The following is a 23961-nucleotide window of genomic DNA, read 5'->3' as shown; positions in this document are numbered from 1 at the left end:
GTCAGGCGGCGCCATGTGTTCGGGAGTGCTGGCTGCTGTGCCAGGTAGTAGCGTGATGTGACGTCCTCAAGGAGGAGCGAATCTGTATCCGAAATCTCAAAGTCAAAGTCATTATTAGCTCCAGAAACCAGTAAGCAGGAAGGGAGGGTCGTAGAATATGGATTGGAGAACAGGGAGGGTTGGGGTGGGTTATAGTGAAGGATTGAGTTGGTCTTCAGTGGACCAGTCTTCAGTCTGTGAAGCAGCTATTTGTTCAGTAAAAACTATAAATTAAACCCAACATACATGCCCAAAAACCTTTAAATACTGTTTAAAGAGAGGGAAGTGAAAATTTAAAAAAAAAAAAAATTTTTTTCCTTTTTTAAATGATCATTGAATTACAAAAACAAAAGTCAATCCTACACTAAGCAAAAGGGGAGCGTAATGCACAACTTCAAATCAGCCTGAGGAGACGTGATGCTCCTTTCAGCTTTGGGCTGATCTTTTTGTGTCTGTACACTTGGCGGGTGATGAGGAAAGGAATGAGGGGGGGGAGGGGAGGCGCCCGGAGGGGCGGCAGTTACTTTTGGCCAGCCGCTGGGGCCTCTGAGCAGGGTGGGGAGTGGGCGTTAGGGGGTCCGGTGGAGGGAGTAGGAGGAGGAGAGGGGCTGCCTCCCATCGTGCCAGACTGGGCCATCTGCTGCTTCAGTTGGGCAATCGTGCGCTCCAGCTTCTCGCGCGCCTCCCGCTCCATGCGCAGCTCCTCCTGCAGCTCCTGCCGGTCAGCCTCCGCCCGCTCCAGCCTCTGACGCAGGTCGGACAACTGAAAGGAGACACAGAGACGAGCCACATTACTCTCACACATTTCCACATCTAATAGTAATCTGTCAACAGTCTTCATTTCAGATTTTTCTTAGCAGGCCCGCAACTGTTCATTCCTCTGCAAACTACTTTGGTCGTAAATATTTAAAGAAATGTTCCCAACAAATAATTAACTAAAGCCCAACATGACATCATCAAATTGCTGTGGCTTGTTCCGGCAACAGGCCAAAAAAAAAAACAGTAAAATCCTCATAATCAGGCAGGTGTTAACCATCAAAAACAAACCAACAGAGACCCTGCATTTAGACACATAGTTGGCTCAGAGGCTTTTACAACACACACTGCAAAGTGGTGCAGACAGAATAACTACTGTTGTGTTTTGAGAGCTCTTAAACCATCAGTCAGAGTAACCATTTATTGAATTTTTCCCCTTTTAGCAGTAAACAAAGAAATGTGCACCAAACCTTTAAAAAAAAAACAAAAAAAAACCCCATGTTGAACTCTCAGAGCCACACAGAAATGTGCACACCCGTTCTCTTAACAAAGGGACAGCTTGATGCCAAAGGCAGGAGGTGGAAGAGCTCAGGCCGATGTAACAGAGATTAAGATTAGGTCTACTGAAACCCAAACAGACGTCTGAGTATGTGCTCCGCACAGACTCACACAGCATCACAGTAAATTCTTTCTATTTGACTGCTACGTTTAATAAGTGCAGCTCCAAATAATTTTACCTAAAAACCTGATTTAATCATGACTCTAGTAACTACAGATCCAAAGATAAATGTTTGTACATACATGCTGATGAAAATGAAAAGAGAACTAATTGTAAATGCTTAGCGAGCTCAACTTTAATATTAATATGCAGAGTGCTGTGTTAAAGTGTGCTTTGTTTCAGTCCCACTGGAGCTTTTCAATCTTAATGTCTTTAAGATAAAAACGCCATATGTTAAGTGATGCAAGCCGGTGAACACACTTTATGTCACGGAGATTCACTCTGATGCAAAAGTCTGTGCATGCATGTGTTCCCCTGTAAGCCCGTACCTGTGCTGTGTAGTGGGCCTCTTGCTGGCGCTGCGCCCCTGGCTCGCAGGCGCAGGCCTGCTGTCGGAGCTGCTCCAGACGGGTTTCCAGCTCCAGCTGCTCCTGGCGGGCCTGGCCGAGCTGCCGTGCCTGCTCGCTGTGCACCGCCTCCAGCTCGCTGCGCAGCTCATGCTGCTCGGCGCTCAGCTCCCGTAGCCTCGCTGCTTCGCCTCCACGCAAAGTCTCCAGCTCCTGGGGGCACAAAGAAAAAGTCACATTTCAGTGACTCCTGCAAATGGTAAATAGACCGATTCGCATATATAGTCTTTCTATCTAATATTCACACTCTGATGAAATTTGGGGGTCCAGGATCTTGCAAGGATACTTTAACATGCAGGCTAGAGCACCCAGCAACCTTCCGACTACTACCTGCTCTACCGCCACATTACAGAAGCTCCACAAGGAGGCTGTTTGCTTCAGTTTGCTTACATTTTATTTCATCAGACATTTTGTCACCAATACTCTTTAATGGTGGCATCTCATTTTAGATTACAAATGCAATTTTCCCCAAATCCCATTAGTGGAGAACATAATTCAACTGTAGATGCAAATGTCACCATAATCTAGTTCAACTCAGTTTCCATGCATCCAAACTGAAATTAAACCCAGGGCTTTAATAATACGCTAAACGAGTGAAACACTGATTTATATGAACTGTTCTGCTGACTTGTGTTAAAAACTGGTGGAACAATCTGATACTGACACGTTCCACGTGATGGGAGGAAGTAATAGAGGGGGTTAGTGGAAGGTGAAGATCACCTCCACATCAAGGACACTTCTAATGGGCGGAAACAGTTATCGGCTCGTTGATCTCGGCCTCGTTTATCTTTCCGACCACCGACTCACCATTTCCAGCTGCAGCTGCTTGTGCAGGGTGGAGTTGAGCTTCTCCTGCTGCCTGCTGTACATCTGCATGATCTCCACAACAATCCTGTCCTTGTCGTCCTCCAGCCCCCCCACCGTCGCCACAACGCCGCTCGTGGCAGAGCTCACGTCCTTAGCTGCTACATCCGTTACCGATGACAACAGCGACGCAGGAGGAGGACGGGGAAGAGGGGTGTGGGCGGTGATGTGGGTGGCTTTCTTGTAGCCTGGGCTGCTCATCTCCATGGAAACTGCCTGGGTTTGGCATTCCCTCTCAGTGGCCGAGTCAGCAGCAGCACATTGGGATTTGGCCTCCCCGGCACCAGCAGCGACAGCAGGCGACGCGTGAAGATCTGAGGAAGGAGGGAGATGAAGAAGATGAAGAAAGAAGTTAAAAAGAAAAAGAAGAAGAAGAATGGTGGGTGAAAGACAGGAAGTGCGAGCCGTGCTAATGCACACTGCCACCCGCGCTTAGTAACACCCTCGCACAACCTCATAAACGCCTGCAATTCTTCCTCAGCACCAGTGCACTCACACAGCGCACAAGTATGGCTCGGCAACAGCTGACGAACCAAACACTCGCCCACAAATTTTCTGTGTGTTTGCCCTCAGACGCACGCAGAATAGAGAGGAATAAAGGGCCATGTGTGGGAGCCGCGCTGCTCTGCGTGGGCTCCTCCACTGTTCAAACCCTGGCTTGTTCCCCCGCTGCGGCCTGGGAGGAGGAGCATCATGGGAAACAGTGGGTAGGGTGGTAATCTCTGGCAGTATCGTAATTTAATTTGATTCCAATCGCTTAAATGAGAAGGAGAAGACTAGTTTCATCTCTAGTTCAGTTCCAGCTGACCTGGTTTTAATGTGGGTGACTGGCTAATAAAAAAGTTAGAATTATTTAAGCACCTCTCTGACAGCTTCCTGTGAGACAACTGTGACGTGACAATGTAATTTGAAATATAACTTGTTTCATAATGACTAAAATTGATATGTATGTGAGAGCTGGAGAGATGTAGAAAAAAAAGAATCAGGTGTTGGGCATCTCTGGATGTTTAGTGCCCAATGTCTCTTTAGCCACTATGTAGGCTAATAAGAAATAGAACTTGGAGGAAAATATGCTATCAAGTGTAAAGTCATCAAAATGAATTAAAAAACAAAAAGCACCAAGAAGCTATAAAGCTCAACAGTGATGCTTAATGTGTTTTCAAATGTGATGTGTGAGTTTCAGAATTTCCACAGCACCGGTGCTTAACGATTCTCTTACATTTTTGATTCTGTGGAGTTAGAAATTCATTTTTTTGAATCTCCCTCAGGCTTGGTGATAGAAACAAAGACTTGCTGTACTTCCAAATTCGTTTGCACTTCATTTATCCACTGAGGTCAAGGTTGTTCATTTGTGGAGTTCTCGCAAAACAAAACAGTGTTTTTAAGGTGGAATTTTTAAAAAAGCAGCCTCTCTGCAGTAATCTTACAATCCCATAAGCCACGAGGAGACTTAACACAAAGGCACAGACTACAGATAGAGTTGTTTTCTTTGCCCAACAACACTTGCGGAAAGTGCCCTAGTGTGCTGCTCTGCTGGGCTTAGCTTCACTCACAAAATACAAGATACAAGATCCAACTGGCACAGTGACACACAAAAACACAAGTGCACAAATGTAGGTTAGGTATGGCAGTGTATTTGAACCATAAGCTCGCAGACAGACAAAAATGATGATGAAGAAGCAGGTGGGGAACAAGAAGAAGATAATGATGAAGAAGGCGAAATGGTGAATGGTGACAAAGACATCAGGAGAACAGAGGGTAATGATCATGCAGCATGTGCGTGACAGGAAACGGGATGCTCTGTACACAGCATGTTGGACCCGGAGAGGACAATCATTTACTGACTCAAACTGGCTAGTGCATGTGTGTGCCTGCACACACACCCAGATCCATGCTCTGAAGTGCACAAATAACAGGCGTGAGTCATTTGGTGGTAGATCAAAAGGAAATAAACAGAGGAGAGAGAGAGACAACCACAAAAGGAAGAGTGAACAGCACAGATATAACAGGGGGAGGAAGGCATTAAATGAGGGGAGAAAATGTTTAAAAAAAGAAAATGATGAAGGGGTAGAAGGCTTGAGATGAAAGAGGCAGAAGAAGGAAGTGCAGGAGCAAACGGAGAACCCGCTCAGAGAGGAGGATGTGGCGACAGCTGATGGGAAGAGAAAGAGGGAGGAGAGACGGACTGGTCGGAGAAGAAAAGAGGAAAATGCCTGAGAGGAATGAAAGAGAGGGAGGGCGACAGCTTGGCAGTCAGACGTGGTGAAATAATGGCATACAGAGAGCATTCCTGTGATTCATCCTCTCTCTCTCTCTCTCTCTGTATAGACGTAGATTATATAAAAATATACAGTACACACACATCTCATTAATGCAGGAAAAACATGAACGCATACACATGAAAACACACACGAGGAGGTCATGGCCGTTTCCACCCCGCCAACACCGAGGTGTCCCCTGAGATACCACAGATGCATCTCTAAATAAAAGCTGAACTGCCAATTTGTCACATGACACTGCACAGCTGTGAATATGGCTCAGTTTTAGGGCAATTTTGATGACACAAAAATGTTTGGAAACTACTGGAATAACCAAATATCGTTCGTACTGAGTGTTTGTGGAAAGCGTTTATACGAGCTCTAGTTTGACAATTTTCAGCTAGAAAATAGTGGAACACAACTTTGTCAGAGATCACACTCCATGTAAATGTTTTTTTTGTCTTGTTATAGCCAAAAAATATGCACTGTTAAAACAGTCTGAATGTGTGTGTGTCTCCAGTCAGTTTTATGCTTTTTAATTAGTCAAACTCCAAGTAACTTTCCATCTTCATGTCTGACACCGTTAATTAAAGAAAGACAATCTGTGTACAGAAACTCTTCCTCTACCTGCCCACTCACGCTGGGTTCTGCAGCTAGACTCAGTGTCTCTGCAGATGTGCAGCTCTTATTAACTGCTGGAGATCTAAGGCCTGTTATTAAATGGATAAACTGGAAGCAATTTCCTGCCTTTTGGCCCATTATCGGCTCTGCCATTTTCAGCTTTTCACTTGAACATAATTACAGAGCGTCAGCTGTTGCTTTTAATTTCACAAGAAGGTCAAGTAAGACAGGGTATGATCTTATTTGTTGTTCTATTTGGCTGATTTGTATGGTTTCCAAAAAGCATGATGAAGTCAGATTATCTTGGCAGCTTTGTGTCGGAGGAAGTCACATCATCTCTGATCAGATTTTTCTTCTCGTTTACACGACAACAAACATGTTCCTGCTCTGCTTATCCAACATCAAATCCCTCAGGCAGAAGGCAACAATAACATGGTCACTGATTTATTTCTAATCCTAATTTGAAGACCAGATTGTGTGTTTAAGTGGTTATAGCATGTATGTTGAGCCATTAAAAAGCTTTACACGCGTCTTTGCTGGTTAATAATTCAGCTCTGCTGGGTGTATTATTACTGACCCATTGGCGGCTCGTCGTGGCCCAGCACTCTGCGACTGTAGTGGTGTTTGAGCAGTGCGCTCAGCATCTCGGGGCTCATCTCTGCCTCCCTTCGCAGTGACACATTGGGAGCCACCATCTTATCATATGTGTACATGTAGTAACTGGAAGAAACAAAAAGAGAAGGCATTTAAGCACTCAAATAAACATCATCTAATTTTGAATCAATTCACAATTTTCTTCATTAACACCAACATTTGTCTGGTTTCTAAATATGTAAGGACTGAATTAAGCATCTGTTCTTTGCCCTTTTATTCTAGGCATACAGGAACTAGCGCCACCTTTTACATAATCTTGTGTTTGAAGCGATGATCGTACCAACAAATTATTGACTCGGCAGCTACTTTAACTAATGTGGCGTTTGCTCTAGCCCAAAGTAAATGGACGCTGGGAAGGCTGCAGGAAAAAAAAAATCTCTGCCACATGTTTACAGGATCTCAGCCTAAACACATCTTTTGCATATCACAAATGTTCAAGTAGTGGATGCAACTGGGAGAAAGAGAGATTGTGCTGTGAGATACTCCCAGGCCACTAAACCAACACTGTTTCATGATGGTGTGAAGGGAAGTTAAAGAGAGGGAGAAAAAGAAAGGAGGAGAAGAGAGGAGCTTTGAACCCCTCCCCCATCAGCAGCCCCCTCCAGACAGGGCTGAGGCTGGAACAGTGAACTAGGGTAAGAATGGCAGCTCAGTGGGACTCTGTGCTTCGTTTTCTTCCAGAGCAGACACACAACGCTTGGTCTGTCTGCTCGCCTGAATGAAAACCACTCCTCTACATGAAACGGCTCAGAAGCAACTGAATAATGTAAGCCTGGCTTGTATGTGACAAGTGTAGCACTAATGGATGTTTGCGGCGATCCAGATTCGACTTTAAGTGCTGCGGATGTCTGGCACGACATCCAACTGTTAGGGCGCTGCATTATTACCAACTCTGGGATGCAAAAGACACACTGCAAACTGGTCTTGACTGGTTTGTACGTGTAGCAATCGTGTGATGCTGACAGGTGACCAGAGCTATAATCCCTCCAATTTGTCTGGCCTGGAGTCTGCAGGCCTCCACGCAGTCAGTAAGTCACAGGCAGTCACATGTAGCTATGGCTTTAATCTGGGTCAGATTACTGTGAGCCACATCTAAACAAGAGCTGGTGTCCCCTGGGGATGGAGAGACGGTGGGAGATGCAGAGGGCTTGGAAACGAAATGAGGAAGGAGCGAGTGAGGGAGAGGAGGAGGAGGAGACGAGGGAGTGCAGTCACAAGAAATTAAAAGAAGAGGAAGAAACTGAAGCCAACACAAAACTTAAAAACATACACCTATAATATCTGGCAAGGAGAGTCTTATCTCTTCTCCGTGTTTTTACAGATAACACCAGGCCATCTGGCACAGATTCAGGTATCGATAAGTCCTTAAATAACTGCAGCTTTTAATTTTGTCTAGCACAACCAACTAAAACCATCTTTAAAGTGAATACCACTCGTCTCCTTCAGCAAGATTTAATAGAGTTCTCTACACTGGAAAAATAAAACAATGTGAGGGGCAACAACTGCTTCATTCATTGATTATGCAAGTTAATATTCATAATTTCAGACATTTCAGATTTTTGAACAAAGTCCAAAAATTTTTCTAATAACCAGAAAACTCTTCACACATGTTGATTTCCTGCTTTTCTTTTTTTTTTATATGAAAACACACAGAATATGTTTATTTATGCAGCACACAGTTTTAAAGGCAGCCTGCTGTAGGCTATTAAATTTTCAAAGATGAAACAAATAATCAAGGGAAGAATCTTCTTCATCTTGCTACATCTCTAAAACCACCAAATAAAAGTGGCACTAAGTTTGAGATGGTTAATTAATGCTGTTTATTAACAGGAAAATATTGTGATAATCATCATTTATTAAACCAGAATACCACACGCTCTCTGCTTTTCGACTCCGCTTTATATCTTTGTTGGAGAAATTTGATCTCTTTGGTGCAGTGGAGATCAGAAATATGATAGTTACAAGCCTCAAAGCTTTTACTGGAATAACTGACTTAGGGTTAATAAGGTGTAGTACCTGGGATGGACCAGGGTGGGGTGTCCTGGCTCCTCCTTAATTTCTGAGAAAAGCCGGTTGAACACAAGAGTCGGTGGAGATGCTTTTCCCTGTTGGAAACGCAAACAAATAGATAAATGTGGCACAAAACAAAAAAACAAACAAAAACAAAACTGCACATCTTCCATCCTCATATATTGATTGGTGAACAGCCTTCACAGCGCATTAGATAAATTATTACAAAAGCAATCAGATGCATGAACGTGCACACACACACACACACACACACACAAATACGTGGAGAAAGACAGCGGAAGGAGAAAGAAATGTGCTGCACGTGGCGCTCTTGGAGCCATAATATAGTTAATATGCATGCATACATGTGAAAGGGGGATCATCCATCAGGCATCAGTTGAGACACTGGGCACGTTAGCGGGGGAGGGGGCGAGGAGCAGAGCAGCTTGGTACAACAGAGGAGAAGCATGCCGCTATGAATGAGTGAGCAGGGGGTGTGTCTATCAGTGGGGGGGGGGGGGGGGGGGGGGGTACCTGAGCGTGGAGGAAGGGGGAGGAAAGGAATGGGGGAAGGTGTCACAGGGAGGGAAATGATAACTGACCTTTCTCGCTGGGTCAGCATCAGCCAACTTGTCGCCGGTGGAGCAGATATCTAACGAGGGTTTCCTCACCTGGCTCTCCTCCTCCACCACCTTCTGAAAACAGAAGGAGAGAGAAAGAGAGATGGTGGTTAAATAGACGAGCAAAGACACCCCAAGGTTAAATACAGCAGAGAGCGAGAGGAAGACACAGATGTAGTGCTCCACATTTGTTGGAATAGTCTGAACGACTCAAAATGAGCATTTCCGTCAGGAGGTGTGAGAATGCGAGGAAGCATGCAGAGAGGAGAGAAATTACACCAGGCACGCAGACGCAGAGGGGGAAAGATGGAGACAAACGGCACTTAAACGATAGGAAATGGAGACAAATGACACTCAAGATGTAAAGGATGGATACAAATGTGTGCAGAAGTAAGTGAACTAGCCTGAGCTGGCCATAATGCAGCTGTGAGGAAAACGAAGGCAGCGAGGAAATGGATAAACCTGGTGTCGCAGCCGAATGAGCCCGTAGTGGAAGGCCTATGACTAAAACAGGAAAAAAAGCCTAGCTGTGAGTCGACGCGGCCTGTTGCTACACGCTTCTGAGCGTGTCAGACATCGGCATACATGCAACGCAGCTGGAATCAAAACACGCGCTGTACAGGAAAATGTACGTTTGTGTTTCCTGTGTCAGCGTCATACCCTCAGAGGATGTTGAGTAAGAACTGCCTGCTGCCTCTAGTTTTGTCTATCTCACCGTTTCGTTTTGGGTTGAGGTTTTTTTTTTTATATCCAGGCCACGCTCGGCGAGAGGCCACAAGCTGATGTAGCTGATGCTTATCTGTGACAGGCAGGCCTGACACACATGCTCCGTGCATTTCACAAACATGGTCTACCTAACTGACAGGTAACAGAGACAGCAGAGGAACAACAATGCACAGCATCGCAATGCGAGCCGTTAGGGAGCCCACAGCGACCGGCACACAGCAGATTGAGAAGGGAGATGCAGAGAGAAGAGAGATGGTAAGAAGAGGAAGGAGACGAAAGAAGAAGGGGAAGAGAAAAGTGTGAAAGCATCAATAATTGACTTAGTACCCGTTTAAAGCCCGCTATAAAACGTTTATCCACAAAACGCAGACACACAAGCTCTCAGTGAATAATAAACAGGCAGCTTTTCATCAGCTGGACTAAAGGATTTTCCTCTGTGCTGTACCGGCTAAGAGCTTGTGTCATTACCAGCGCTAAACAGCCTCAGAACAATGCCAGCAAATAACTGTGACAGCCACGTATTAGCCGCTTATCATTTATACCGGTCCAGCAGCAGCCTCATTCAGCAGCTTAAGCATGTATTATTTACAAAAAACACAATTATTCACCTGTTACATATTCCACGAAGCACACATGATCATTTTTATTTATCTATTCACCTTCTGTTTCGCTACCTAGAGAAGCCACAGCGTCTTTCTTAAAAGAATTCATGTGGCCCTCGAAGAATTGATGTGACACACGGATACCTCTAAATGCCATCTTACTTGCACATAACAGTCGATACCAACATCTATTTTTAACAGCAATTAATTCACGGCAAGTGAATGTGACCTGTGACTTTATGCTCTGTACCTCCACCTCAAATCACAACTTCTATATTCATCAGCAAAAGAAAACAAAAAAACAAAACTAGTAGTAGTGATTTGCATGAGAGTTTTTCTGAACTGTATGTAGGGGGGATAGTCCCTTATTTACAAGGCCATGCATGAATGAGCATGTTCATGCAAAGGTTAAAAGGCTGGAGCCGTATGTGTGAGCCAGGTGTGGTTGTTAGTCTGTGTGTATACAGACGGGACCTCGATCATTTGTGAATGTTTATGGTTAGTGTGTTTTTGGTTTTTTCCCGTTTCCCCTTCCAGCACTGCAGCACTGAGTGGAGGAGGGGGAAGGGACAGAGTGAACAGCTCAGAAAGAGAGAGGGGTGACAGGGAAGAGACAGAGAGAAGGAGGACTGACAGAAACCACGATGTAACCACTGCAGTGGTGTGGCGGTGAGCTGGGTCTGTCCAATGTAAAGAATGGTGTGTGTGTGTGTGTGTGTGTGTGTGTGTGTGTGTGTGTGTGTGTCAAACACATACAGAGGGAGCGCGTGGGCCAAACTGATAGTAACGTCAGGTCATACAGAGGTCTTTCATCTGCTTGATCTCTACAACGACAGATGTTTGGCTGCTAAGACGACTGACAGCTCATTAAAGGCTAGGTCTGCACCCTCCTTTGTCTGTGTGTGCATGTGTGTGTGTCTGTGTTTGCAAGGACCAATTAGACCTTGAGAGCGAGGACATTACTGGTAAACAAGGACATTTTGGCCAACGCTCATTTTGGGGCTGTTTGAGGGTCAAGACTGTAGGTTTTATGGTTAAGGACAAAGAACAGATTAAGGTCCAGGGTTTTCCCCTCATATCTGACGCCAACTAAAGAAGTCTGGAAATTCCACCAAAGGAAAATCACCAGGAAATAAATAAATAAATAATAAAATTTAAACCCATGGCTTTGCTTCATTAGTTTTGCTTTGTTTTCTAATTTTAAACTACTTATTAAACCGCAGTCGAAAAAGTATCCCAATAAATGTTATCCTATAAAAGCTCATAAGAATTACACCAAAAGGATTATAATTTGATTCAATCTTTCATTTGATGGAGTCACAAAAGTTTAGAAGGTGTGAATTCAAAAATTTAATACAAATCGCTAGGTCTACCTGCAGTACTTTTAGTGCCCACAGAGAGGCCGCAGGCCACACTTTGGCAATCACTGATATACAGTCTGTGTGACTAATGGTGGTTACAGGCATAGTCACCCTTCAAAAGGAAACTCCCAGGGTCTGGGTTTTAGTATAAATGTGAGAAACACCCAGAAAACACAGTAAAAGAACAAGGCTGCAGGTGGGCCATTACTTCTGTATGTTCTGTACCCACACACAGACCAAACAAACATGCACGTGTGTGCGCTACACTAATGGCTGCCTGTCGCTCCCAGTGACTCCTGCATACCTGACAGCTGACGGCTTAACGCCCACCACCCACTCACGCACACACGCACGCACACACCCCTGCTCATTATTCCTGCTGCTCTGCACTCTCTCTTCCTTAATGAATATGTGCCAGTGCAAACGTTTGCACATTTCGGCACTACTACCATTTTCCTCACCTTCCCACCCCCACCTTGCTTTATTAAAAACACACCAAACTGCTACTGGGTCCTAATCTGCAATAACGAAGTACCTCTCTTATCTGGGGTGCCTCTGCAACACACAAACACACAACTAACCCCCTTATGTCTCCAACCCTTTGTCAGGCTGAAGCTCGCCTTATGACAATGTGGATTAGCATTCCACACACTCACTCGGCTGAACTCTGCTCTGTTGATCCTAATCACCAGCAGTCTGCCTGCTGCTGCAGCTTCACGCTGGCTTGTCCCACCACTGTGTAGCTGGATGTAGCCGCAGCCATGTGAACTCACAGTGACCCATTTTTTCAGCATACGTGACATTTCTGCAGCAGACGCTTTAATGGAGTAGAAAGTGGTTTTTCTAATGTGTGTCTGTGTGTCTTTGTAAAGTGCCAGTAAATCAAACAGTAACAAGCGGCACTTTACTACGCAGGCACCCATGACTGTACATTAGCATGCACAGTCTGGCAGAGCAAATGTATTTAAGCGATAGCCCACACAGCAAAGGAGCATTTCAATGGGAGCATGGCATTCTCCTGTGAGCAGGGAAAAAAGAAAAGATGCTCTAACTGCGCATTTTTGCAGCTGGTTGAGGTTTTTGTTCATTTTTGCTAGAACCAAGATGAAGTAGATTGCATACCTCGCCACGTTGCCAACGAGCTGCTGCCTGACTGGGGTGAAGGCTGTCAACCTACAAAAGTTGACAGTGAATTTCTTCATACCTGAAGACTGCACTTCATTTAAGTGAGTCTCCTTCAGCTCATCCTGACAAGACAACAAGCAGAGTCTCTTTTTCCTACTCTTGGTGTAATTTATATGAACCACATATGAACCAACGCAGACTGACACACACACACACACACACACACACACACACACACAGCAAACAAGCCCGAGGTCAAGCGCCACTCCACTCCTGTCACGTGGACCCACTAAATGACTGCTGTCTCAGTGCACATAAACACACGTGTGCAGTTACTCTTTGCTATAAATACACATCCGGTCCCCATACATGCATAATAAAACACACACCAGGCTTACCCCTCTAACAAACACATACACATAAGATGGAGCAAACTGGCACTTGCGGTCTCTGTTAGTTAACAAATCTCAGGAAAGTCACAGGTTACTTCAGCTCAAACTTGCACGATAAGCTGACAGAAAACCATTTCAGGAACTTATGTAAAAAGAAGTTACAGCTCATTTCCAGCTCCGTAAACTCTACTGGAGTAGGTCTGCAAAACTCGCAGATCAAAATAATCTCTGTTTATCTTATCACGAGCCTCTCACTGAAATAAGCTGTATTAACTCCTCCTGACTGGCTGCTCATCGCAAACAGAAGGTTTATTTGGGCTTGTGTGCTCACAGCAAAAGCCATGTGAATGCGTGACGACAACAGAATAAAATATACCCACTGTTTGACAATATACAGAGCCAAAAGTAGAAAATCCTACCTGAAACCGAGTGTTTAGAGCAGTCTGAAGCCTGAGCTTTAGGCTCGTAGGGATTATGTGCACATACGCTGACCTCATTATTTCAAAGTCTGACCATGTTTAATATGGGTATCCAGCATTGTAACAGCATATACAGAGAAGAAAATAAGAAAAGCGTAACGTTTCACCTTTAACCTCCTAAGACCTGAACTCTTCCACGACATGCATTTTTAATTTCTCTTTGATATTTTGTGACCTGATGAATGTAAAGACAAAGAATTACCTGATTTTTTGGTTTTACCTAATTTTTGTTTCTAAGAAAAATGAGAGCCACATATGAGGATATTTATTTAAAATTTCGATAGAACAGTAGCAGTATAATGTCCTCGTAAGTGGATATCAGGCCCTTGTAGAGCAAAATTGAGTATTTTGGTCTAAATACAATAATAATAAATGTGATGTCCACATATGTGGACGCCAGGTCCTAGGAGGTTAAAGTAAACTGTCCCTTTCTGTATTACTGAAAAGCTTTAAAAACAAAAAAGATGCATTACATCATTTTGAGTAATATTTCTCACCATTTTCTAGGAAAGAACAATTACTTGTATTGCAAATAAACATTAGCTGCAATTTTATTACTGAATCCCTTCTTTGCCTTCATTATAAATATTTTGCTCTTTGTTCAGAGAAAACACTACAGATGTGTTAAAACTTTAAAAGCCTGCCCAGGATATAAAAAGCTCATACAAACACAACAGCAAGTCTTGACACGCCTGATCTTATCTAGGCCATAATAAAGAGTGGGCAAGCCTTGATCTGACCTTTCATCCCACAGCAGCAGTGTGTTTGCGTGTTTTTAAAAACCCTTCTGTGCCCTCACACACACGCACAGCTGGGAACCACTCTCTTCACATCTGCTGAAACCGTGACATCAGTTGCTGGGTATGAAAACTGAAAGAAAACCCCAACGAACACCACAACCCATTTCAGGGGACATGAACGTAAGTGCGTCCCCATCCTCCAATCATTCATGTGCCTGGCATTCAGGAGAGGAATGGAGATGCTGAACGGATAGCAGCAGCAGGAGGAGGACGACGACAAAATGATGCAGCTTATTCTCCTTTTTCCTCTCAGAGGAGGAAGTGAAAATTGTGTGTGTGCGTGTTTCTTTAGGCAGTCAGAGAGGACTAGGAACACACACGTACGCAGACACACTCGGAGAGACAGTCACACCCTGTCTGTTTCTAGACCACATCCTGTACTGCTGTAGTCGTCAACTGTGTCAAAGATCGAGCAAGAGATACATCGTTTTATATACACTTCCTGGCTGAACTGCAAAAACAAGGCACATTTATTTATCTCTGTAAACTCAAAAATCACCAAACGGCTCAGACTTTTCCACTGTTTTTGATCCTTTAAGTAGGTAGGCACAATGTTTAAAGTAGTGTCGAGTGTTTTTATTCACTTCATTTCCCTGTTGTGTTCCAAGGAAACAAAGATGTGTTCTTTACAACAAATAACTGACATATATTAAAATCGTTCAGCTGTACGAGAGATAACCATCGGCCACGGGGTTCTGGCTGATAACTGTGCATCCATAGTTTTTAATAGATCAAACAACATACTGTGCATTTGGGAAAATATAGAAATAATCTGTGGTTGCAACAACACCACTTTCTCTGTGCGGCTCCCACTCAAATCACAATTTTTTATATCCGTCGACCTCCGCTGTGGTTTAGCCGCTTATCCTTTTGCCTGCAATTAAGATCAGACAACTGTACGCTGGTCTTCTGGGTTTGATTTGGGTTTTACTGGGTGCTCTGGTGGTCCCACCTGGCCCCCATACATAGACACAGACGCTGGAGGGTTTTATATGGAGGTCTTAATCCAGTAAGCCATTTATCCACGGACTGGGAGCCACACTTTGTTTCAGCAGCCAAATCAATAACAGCCCACAGGGGAACCGGGCAGCAAAGTGGGGCAATTAAAGGAATACACTTTTAGTAGAGGCTCTGTGATTAACTCACCATAGTGAAATGAGATCACTTCGAGGTCTGGCTGTTTGGTTCCTGACAAATATCAGTTACATTTTAACTTGAGATACTCGGGAGATTGCTCAACTAAATTTTTCATTCACTTTGGCACTGCAACGGCAGATAAGCGGGAAAGAAAACAGAGCAGGGCACGCATGAGGACAGGTCTGACAGGTGGACGCTGAGACAAACAGGTGACAGAAGGAAACAGGAAATAAAAAAAGGGGGGCAGCCGAGACAAATGAGGAGAAAGAACGACAGCATGTGACTGCTTGTCTGTCTGTGCCTTCCCCCAGACACGCACACACCTGTTCCTCCCCCTTTCCAAACACAAAGAGTAAGACTAAAGCCAGACAAGCACACTGATAAGCCAGACCAGTCATGCTCGACAGACACACACACACACACACACACACACAGGTTCATTCCCAACTTGTGTTTGGCTTCGGGCCTTGAGTACATTTTTGCGCCACAAAGGCACTCTGTCTAGACAGTCATCACATGCACGTCAAACACACACACACACACACACACACACACACACACACACACACACACACAGCTTTTCCTCTCCCTGACAACATGCTGAACTCCTTCCTCTAACAGCTACAGTTCCAGTCAGCCATTTTACAATCCACACACTGCAGCCTTGATTGCGAGAACAAATGGGACCCAGTGGAGAAACGGTTAATGGGCAGTCTATGGCAGAAAATGAAGCGAGTTATAAAAGCCATCTCTCCCCACTAATAAACGCACAATCTACTGTCCACCGACTGTAGCTTTACGGCAGACGGGGGTTTAATTTGGAGAGCGGCAACACTATTTCTCTGGGATTCTTCACATAAAAAAAAAAAACAAAAAAACAAACATGTTACAATTTTTCTCAAAAAGGCGCCTCTTGAAGCTCTCTCGATCAATTTTTCTATTCATCTCCCTCCCCCCCTTTCTCCGTTTCTCATGTTTCACCGTCAACTCCCAGGCGGCAGCTTCCAGTGTGTGTTCAAAGCAGTGTATGTGGAGGGTTGTAATGATGTTACCTCATGAATGGACAAATTGTCTGACTGGAATACACTATGTAGGCTGCACAGACTAAGGTAATCCCCACCCCCACACCTCACATACATACAGCCCCTATGACACTGTATATATTATTGTAGAGGGTGAAAAATATACTTCTGGTGAAAATGATTAATTTGCCACTGACTCTGTGGATAAAACCAGTTTTCCTGGGTCAAAATGGGAGGGTGATAGCTGACAGAAAACTGGATTTTTCTGTAATTGTATAGCCCCAAACGACCTGAAATAGTTTAATCGACCAATCCATAATCAAAAAATACCCTGAGAAACAGATAAACCTGTAGATATCTACCTTTCCTTTTACAAGTGATATCTCAACGTTTTGGGCAAAAAGGACAGCTCTATTTTGCTCATTTTCAGCTCTAGTCTTATTCTTGGACTCCACTAGAGTAGCTTTGAATGAGTCAGTCTTATACTGCGTGTTGGTAAAACACATCAGTTCAAGTGTCTATTTTTTTAGCTCCTTTTTCGCTAGCTTTAAACCAGCTTTCTTCTGATTGGCTGCTCCCAGCAAACAGAAGGTTTGAGCAGTTGAGCATTTAAAGCAGTTTAAAGTTTAAAGGCTGAGCATTTGGCTCACAGGGATTACATGCACAAAGTTCATAAATTGAACATTTAGTCATGTTTATTGAGCATCTAGTACTTTTAACAGTATATATATGAAAAAAAAAAAAAAAAAAGGAAACGGCTCGTAGGTCAAACACCTACAAAAATGTTTGCTGGGTTTCAAATTCTCACCTTTGAAAAAGGTGCAGTACATATAAGAAATCCCTTTGAAATCTGGCACGGTATGCCATATATAATCTTAGCATCCCCAGAAGAAATGATGAAACACACTCAAAGGCATTGTGTGGTTGTTATCCACAGACATTGCATCAGTGGCAAGAAGTACAACTGCATTATGTCACTTGAAATCATCAGCCTGCACTGCAGTGATTAATAGTGATGAACAGACAGTGTGTGTTGCTAAATAATACAATTTTAGCCATAATCACACAGCTGTTTTAGAAAGGAAATATGATTCAGCCTTGTAAAAGAGAGACTGGCTGTAGCATTCGGAGGAAGATCTATGATATCTGAAATGTAATTTAGTTGCTCTCCATGCTGCAGAGAGACAGAAAAACATTAAAAACAAAACTCCAACCAGGTTCATGTCACGTTCAGAGCAATATTATGCGAGTGTGATGGTTCTGACTCCCATCTACTCAAGGTAAGTCATTAGATTAACGTGATGCATTATAGGCCTGTAGTGAACGTGTCTAGTAACATTCATCCTGGAAATGAGGGTGTGATTTTTTTATTTTTCTAATCTTCACCCGACTCAAACACAGAGGGCAAACTGAACACACGTGAGCTCACCATCACTAGCACAGCAGCTCAGTGCGACACGTTTCCTCTCCAGGGCCCACACCCACCCCCACCCCAGTACGTTAATTATGAAAGCTGTTGGGGGCTCACCTAAGTGAGTCAACCAAGCCAGGAGCCGCAGACATATGCGCACGCGAGTGAGCAGACATCTGATCAAACAGCGGCTCCTTCAAACAGCAAAGGGTAGGAGGATGACGTCGTTTCTGCGAGCAAACTGTCGCGCACCGATGTGCACGCAGACTCGAGCAGACACACTTCGTTCTCCCAGGAGGACGCAGCGACTGAGAATGAGGCCAGTGGGCCCTTGTCGTCTCTGTGGATGACTGTACTCATCACGTGAGCTTTACTTGGGCCTGTGTGTGTGTGTGTGTGACAGAGATTTAACATCTTTAAAAACCAAAAGAGAAACTCTAGAGAAACGTGCCACCATAGGATGCTGTGCAGAGGTAGGTTACTAGTTCAAATCTGCAATTAGGGACAAAGATGCACACACTCTGCTGTTGCCATCAAAAAACACAAATCAGCTGCCTGGTTTTCTATATAAGGGAACTTGGCTTACTATTCATATTGGATGAAACAACTCGGGAGTGCTTGGAGATAGAGGGGAGTGAGAGAGCTGCAGAGAGGACGAGCGTTGCTAAGCAGACTGAAAGCTGAGAGAGGCTGTCAGTAAGCCAGCATTGCACTGCTATCACTACAGAGAGAGAGAGACAGAGAGAGACAAAAAAACAAAATGGAGACACTGCCCGACCCTGTTTCTTTGCAATGAATTACACAGCACCCACTGAAAGGCCTCCTAATGCATGCTGAAGACTGCTTCGAACAGCCGTTCGGTAGCTAAATAGGAAACAATCCTGCATTAATTTATCCCAAATTGTCATTTGAAGAAAAGTCTGGTGAAAAATAGAAACAAATACACTTGCCCTTTTAAGAGGGAAGCAAAGGCAAGTGCCTCACAGTGAAGTAGGTGTTTAAATGAGAGGTTTAAAGGTTTTACTGCAGGAGTCGCCCCTGACTAAAACCTCGTATGCGTACGTATCGATCTGCGGTTTGTTTACTTCTTGCTCAGTTGTAACATGGAATACTGCAGTAAATGTCAGTGCTTGGCTGGCCATCGTTGTCTGCAACAAGGCCAGAGGAAGGCGGGTGGGAAGGAGGAGGGAAGGATAGGGGGGTGGAGAGACATGGAGTAAGGAGGCTATCCCAGTCGCTACAAACAGAAAGCTCCACCTGGCCAAAACGACCCGCAGGGTAAAATCTATCACAGACACATGGAAAAGCAGACAGTTAAATCCAAACTGGCCCTAGGTCCTCTGACTGTTCTGCAGGGAGCTCCGGTCTCATCCATATTACATGCAGGAGCTTGTTTGAAGCCTCCACTGCTCCCTCTCTGCATGGGCAGCTTGGCTTTGCTGTTTGGGCCCCTCAGGCTCGACACCCTCTCCATCTCTCCCTCTCCCCTTCATACAAACACAGCTCCCATAATGCAAATCCATCAGCTCCCGTCACTCTTCCTCCATTTTTCCTCACAAGCTCTGGCTTTCAAAATAACCTTCCGAAGACCTTTGCAAAATTTAAATGTTCTTACTGAACGTGGTTCACTGAAAAGATGAAACCTGCACATAGAAATCCTCCCGACATTTGGCCAAAGGCTGCTGTTAATTTCCACCCTGTCTGCACCAAGCTTCATGTACCAGAGCCTATGATAGGTGAACTCGATCGCCAGACTTCCTTCATTAACACACAAGACACATTCAATGTCTGATGCAAGGTCTGACAGCAGTCCAAGAAAAGCACAGTTGGGATTGGCAAATCTCATTACGGTTGAGTCAGAGCTCTAAGTGAACACACCTGGGTGCAGATCAAACAGACTGAGTGAGAGACCAGGGCGGTGATAAATCTTTGTCCTGGCTCCACAGTGACGCTGATGAGTGGAGAGCAGACCGCAGCACGGATGGAGCGCCGTGACTCACGCTGCAGGATAGGGTTGGCGTGGTGAGGGGGAGGAAGTGGCTGGTTTCTGGTTGGGTTTGTGTGTGAGAGTCTGGCTGCTTCTCTGACTGAGTATGACCCTTTGACTTCCTTTAAATCACAGACTCCGCACTGTGTCATCCAAACACTAGCCTGTGCTTTCATCGCTCTAATAAAAGATATCACGCAAACACATTCAAAGCCTGTGTCGAGGCTTCTGTCATCCAGCTCCGATGGCACAAACTTTGAGAGTTTTGGGGTTTGAAATTTCAGAGTCAGCCTTCGCTCCTCTGCTGCTTTACAGAATAGAAAATGAGGCAGATTGGATGTCTGCCAGAGCAGCTGACAGAAAAAGGCGACCTTGCCAAAAGATTTGCCATCGGTACACTGTGAAGGCTAGAAATCTTCACTCAGCGTGAGTCACTCTTACGAAGAACTGCTCTGCTTTCGGACTCATCTGGAATCAGGATGCGTTTCAGCCAGCACATTTTGATAGTGATGACAGAGAAAATTTCTGGCATAACAAAGTGCACTTGTCACAGGAATTGGCTAAACTGTAGCCAGACTGTAAACCACAAGGAACTCGTCAGAAGATAAAGTCAAGGGCAATAAGTCTCCATGAAGGTTGAGCCTCCTTTAATAACAAAGTTGTTGTTTTTTTTTTGTTGTTTTTTACATGAAAGCCCAAAAGAAGAGCTGGACACGCAAAGAATAAGTGTCAAACCTTGTAGACACGCCACTTTATTGCTCGGTGGCGATGGAGAGACTTTTCTCTTAGCTTGCGTGCAAGGATGCTGAAGTGCACTCCAAAGCCCCAACCCATGCAACCCTTAATTATGCTCCCATAGCTTAAGTATACTCAAATAAAAACCCATACTATACCTTTTATGGATGCTGTTAAGTAATTAATTGCATCTGGAGGTCAACAACCTCAAGGACTGTTTGCTACTTAGTTTAGGTTGTGAACAGTTGCAGTGGTGCTGTTGGAGATCCAGAGGGAAATCCAGATCCAGGAGTCCTCCATTTACAGTATCTAGATGAGCTGGTTTGGACCCCAGGAGGATATGGTATAAAGAAGACTGTATGTTTGCATATCTAGTGGCTTAAGAAACATCCCAGAGATGGATGAGTCCCATGAGTGTCGTCACTGCAGGTGGGAATAGCGGAGAGATAAACACATCAAGAGAAAATGGGAAGAGAGGAGACTGGGCAAAGCTTAAAATGTCCCTTTTCCCCATCCTTATTAATGCAGTCCATTTCCCAGTTGTTAACTTCACAGATTTGCCCGGAGCAACATCACCCAGGCTCCTGGAGAGAGGAGGATTTACAGGGTATTAGGGCTGCCACAAACGATTATTTTGATAGTCGACTAGTCACCGATTATTTTTGCGATTAGTCGACTAATCAGATCATCATCCATTGGACATAAAACGTACAGCTTATTGCACCAGCAGCATCTGCTCTTATATAATTATCATTAGCTTACAGCTTTAAGTGTTTAAGGTATGTGCTAACTAAAAATAAAGAAAGACAAGATGATAGTTTATTAAATTTTAATGAAATTTGCAGATTGTTTCAGTGAAGTTTAATAAACTCCTTGCTATCTAAAATATAACAGGACACCGGAGTATATTCTCGAGCATCTCACACTTCTGATAATCAGCTGTCTGCTTGACTTTATTCAGCTGTGTAAAAACTATAACTTTAATCTCAGCCAAACCGATTTACTCAGGAACAAATAAAATACAAAAAAAGCCAAACAATAACATTTTTAAGTTATCTAAGTGACTCATATATCATGTTTAACCTGAGTAGTGAAAGACGGCGGTGGGTTTGAAAACGATTTGCCGGGAGTCCGGTGTTCTCACGGCTCTAGTGACCTAGCCCCCGGCTCGCTAACGAGCTAGTGGGTAACAGACGTCTCCGAAAACGTCGGAGCGCTTTTGAAAATATGCGGTGTCCTGATAAACTGAGCAGATATTTGAGGTTTACACAGCTACATTCTCGCCTGAAAATATGTTAAATGTTTATTTTGTGACCCATAAAGAATAACAAGAGTAATAGTAAAACTAAGTAGCTGCCGCCATTGTTGGAAACTGAGCTGGGCTGCGCTATGAATTCTGGGACAGAGCTACTTCTTCGGGGTTTAACGGCAGCTGACATCCTTGTACATGCAGTGCTGCCATCTTCTGTTTCAGTCCGTTATTACACTCTTAAATCCTGCTACTTATTCCTGCGTCTTTTGTGATCTTACAAAGCTTCAAACGACGCGTCGACTATTAAATCAGTCGTCGACGATTTTGATAGTCGACGTAATCGTGACTAGTCGACTAATCGTGGCAGCCCTACAGGGTATACAGACTGAAAGACTTCTAGAGCAAGCGGTTCACTGTGCTTCAATTTGAGACTCCAAGCTTAAGGTCACAACAAGGCATCGCAACTAGGTTCAGTTTGATAGAGGCAAATGGAGAGAAAATCAAACAGGCAGGAACACACTTGTGTGGAAAAAACAAGTCGTTACCCATCAGGGAAATAAATGGGGATTTATTAGTCAGTATTTCCCCCTGCTTTTCACAGAACTGCAGTACGCATGACTGATATGCGTTTTGGCCAGGATTGCGGTTGGCAGCCCATTGGGATTCAACGACACGCCTTTGATAGCCGTTGTTTATCTGCTTGTCTCGGAGATTGGGGCTGTAGGAGAAACTATAACACTGCCCATATGCCGGGCGTCTACGTGTACTGTCTGATGTGTACATGGTGCTCCTATGGAAAGCGGCGTCTCCGGGGTTCTCCATTTATATCTTCATTAATCACCGTTCCCACCGGGAGGCCGCACAGAGGAGTCTTTCAAATGCAAACGCATTCTCTCTACTTGCACACAACACACACACAGCCCCTTTACAGTATACCCACCAGCGTAGCAGCTCACAACACGCACAACCTGTCCGGCTGTCTTTCAGGAAGACCTGACAGTGGACAGTTAATCTTCTCGTCAACTGATCGATTAATTAATACCAAAACTCCTCATTATTCTGTTTTCTTCTAAAGCCAACTAAGCAAACGAGTCAGGCGTGTTTTGATCCAGAAACCTCTCTCTGCTTGCATCTTGTTTGAACTCGTAGCCCCACTATTCTCACTTTGTTCTCAATCTCGTTTTCCTCAGAAGCAGCAAACTGGTCTGGCGCCCTGAGGGGGAGCGAGCAAGAGCGCAGTGAACATGCAAATAGGCCATCCGTCGAGGCTTCTTTTAAAAGCCCGCAGGACGTTTAGCGGGGAGGGGCTTGGCAAATGTGTTTAGTCTGTGTGAGTGCTGGCAGACGTGGCAGAGGCTCCGCTGTATCTGGACAGACCTGTCTGTGCTGCCCACTGCTGCGGCAGGCTCACGTCAGGCCCGGAGCAGCACAGTTTCCTCTTATTTTTACTTTATTATCCAAAATAAAGAGCAGCAGCTGTTCCAGCCCAGTGATGGTACATTTCTAAATGTGGGGCTGTGGTGAACGGCACAGGCTGATGAACTGTGGCAGAGGCCTGTGGTCATGTGAAACCTAAAGCTTTAAAGGATGATTCTTATCTATTTCAGACAAAGACTAGGAAGTAATGGTTTGGGCACTCCTCCAGCGAGCTGCAACTTTGTTATAGAGCTATGATACTGGCACTGACCTGACGATGACATACCAGAGGCCCCTCAGCTAAGCCCCTCCTACCTTGAGAGGCCCCTTTTAGGCCTTTTACAACAGGCTGCAAACATGGGCCAAGGCATGGCTCGTTATACACAGACTGTCTCCCACACCAAACTACATACAGGCCTAATAGACTGTAGGTTAGTGTGGGCCAGCGTCCAAAAAGCGGCCGTGTATTCAGTATAAGGGGACAATTGTTCTAAGGAAAATGCACAAACAGACAGAAATATGTGTATGTGTGTCCTTCTTGTTAGCTGGGGAAATACAAGCTAGCAGGC

General features: G+C 44.5%; 1 protein-coding gene across 1 annotated transcript in view; it reads right to left on the bottom strand.

Annotated features, from left to right (window-relative positions):
* Positions 1 to 162: 162 nt before the first annotated feature.
* The window catches only part of skila (SKI-like proto-oncogene a), a 31920-nt gene continuing 8121 nt past the window's right edge, over positions 163 to 23961 (bottom strand). The window contains exons 3-8 of the mRNA XM_026148880.2: positions 8930 to 9022; positions 8334 to 8422; positions 6241 to 6383; positions 2728 to 3098; positions 1843 to 2073; positions 163 to 802 (exon numbers count right to left, since the gene is read on the bottom strand). Coding sequence (XP_026004665.2) covers positions 560 to 802; positions 1843 to 2073; positions 2728 to 3098; positions 6241 to 6383; positions 8334 to 8422; positions 8930 to 9022 — 1170 coding nt within the window. The 3' untranslated portion in view covers positions 163 to 559. The remainder of the gene's footprint in view (positions 803 to 1842; positions 2074 to 2727; positions 3099 to 6240; positions 6384 to 8333; positions 8423 to 8929; positions 9023 to 23961) is intronic.

This window comes from Astatotilapia calliptera, chromosome 18, assembly GCF_964374335.1.
Source record: "Astatotilapia calliptera chromosome 18, fAstCal68.1, whole genome shotgun sequence".
NCBI lineage: Eukaryota > Metazoa > Chordata > Actinopteri > Cichliformes > Cichlidae > Astatotilapia > Astatotilapia calliptera.
The sequence above is the reverse complement of the archived record's forward strand: the minus strand, read 5'-3'. Positions and strand labels throughout refer to the sequence as shown.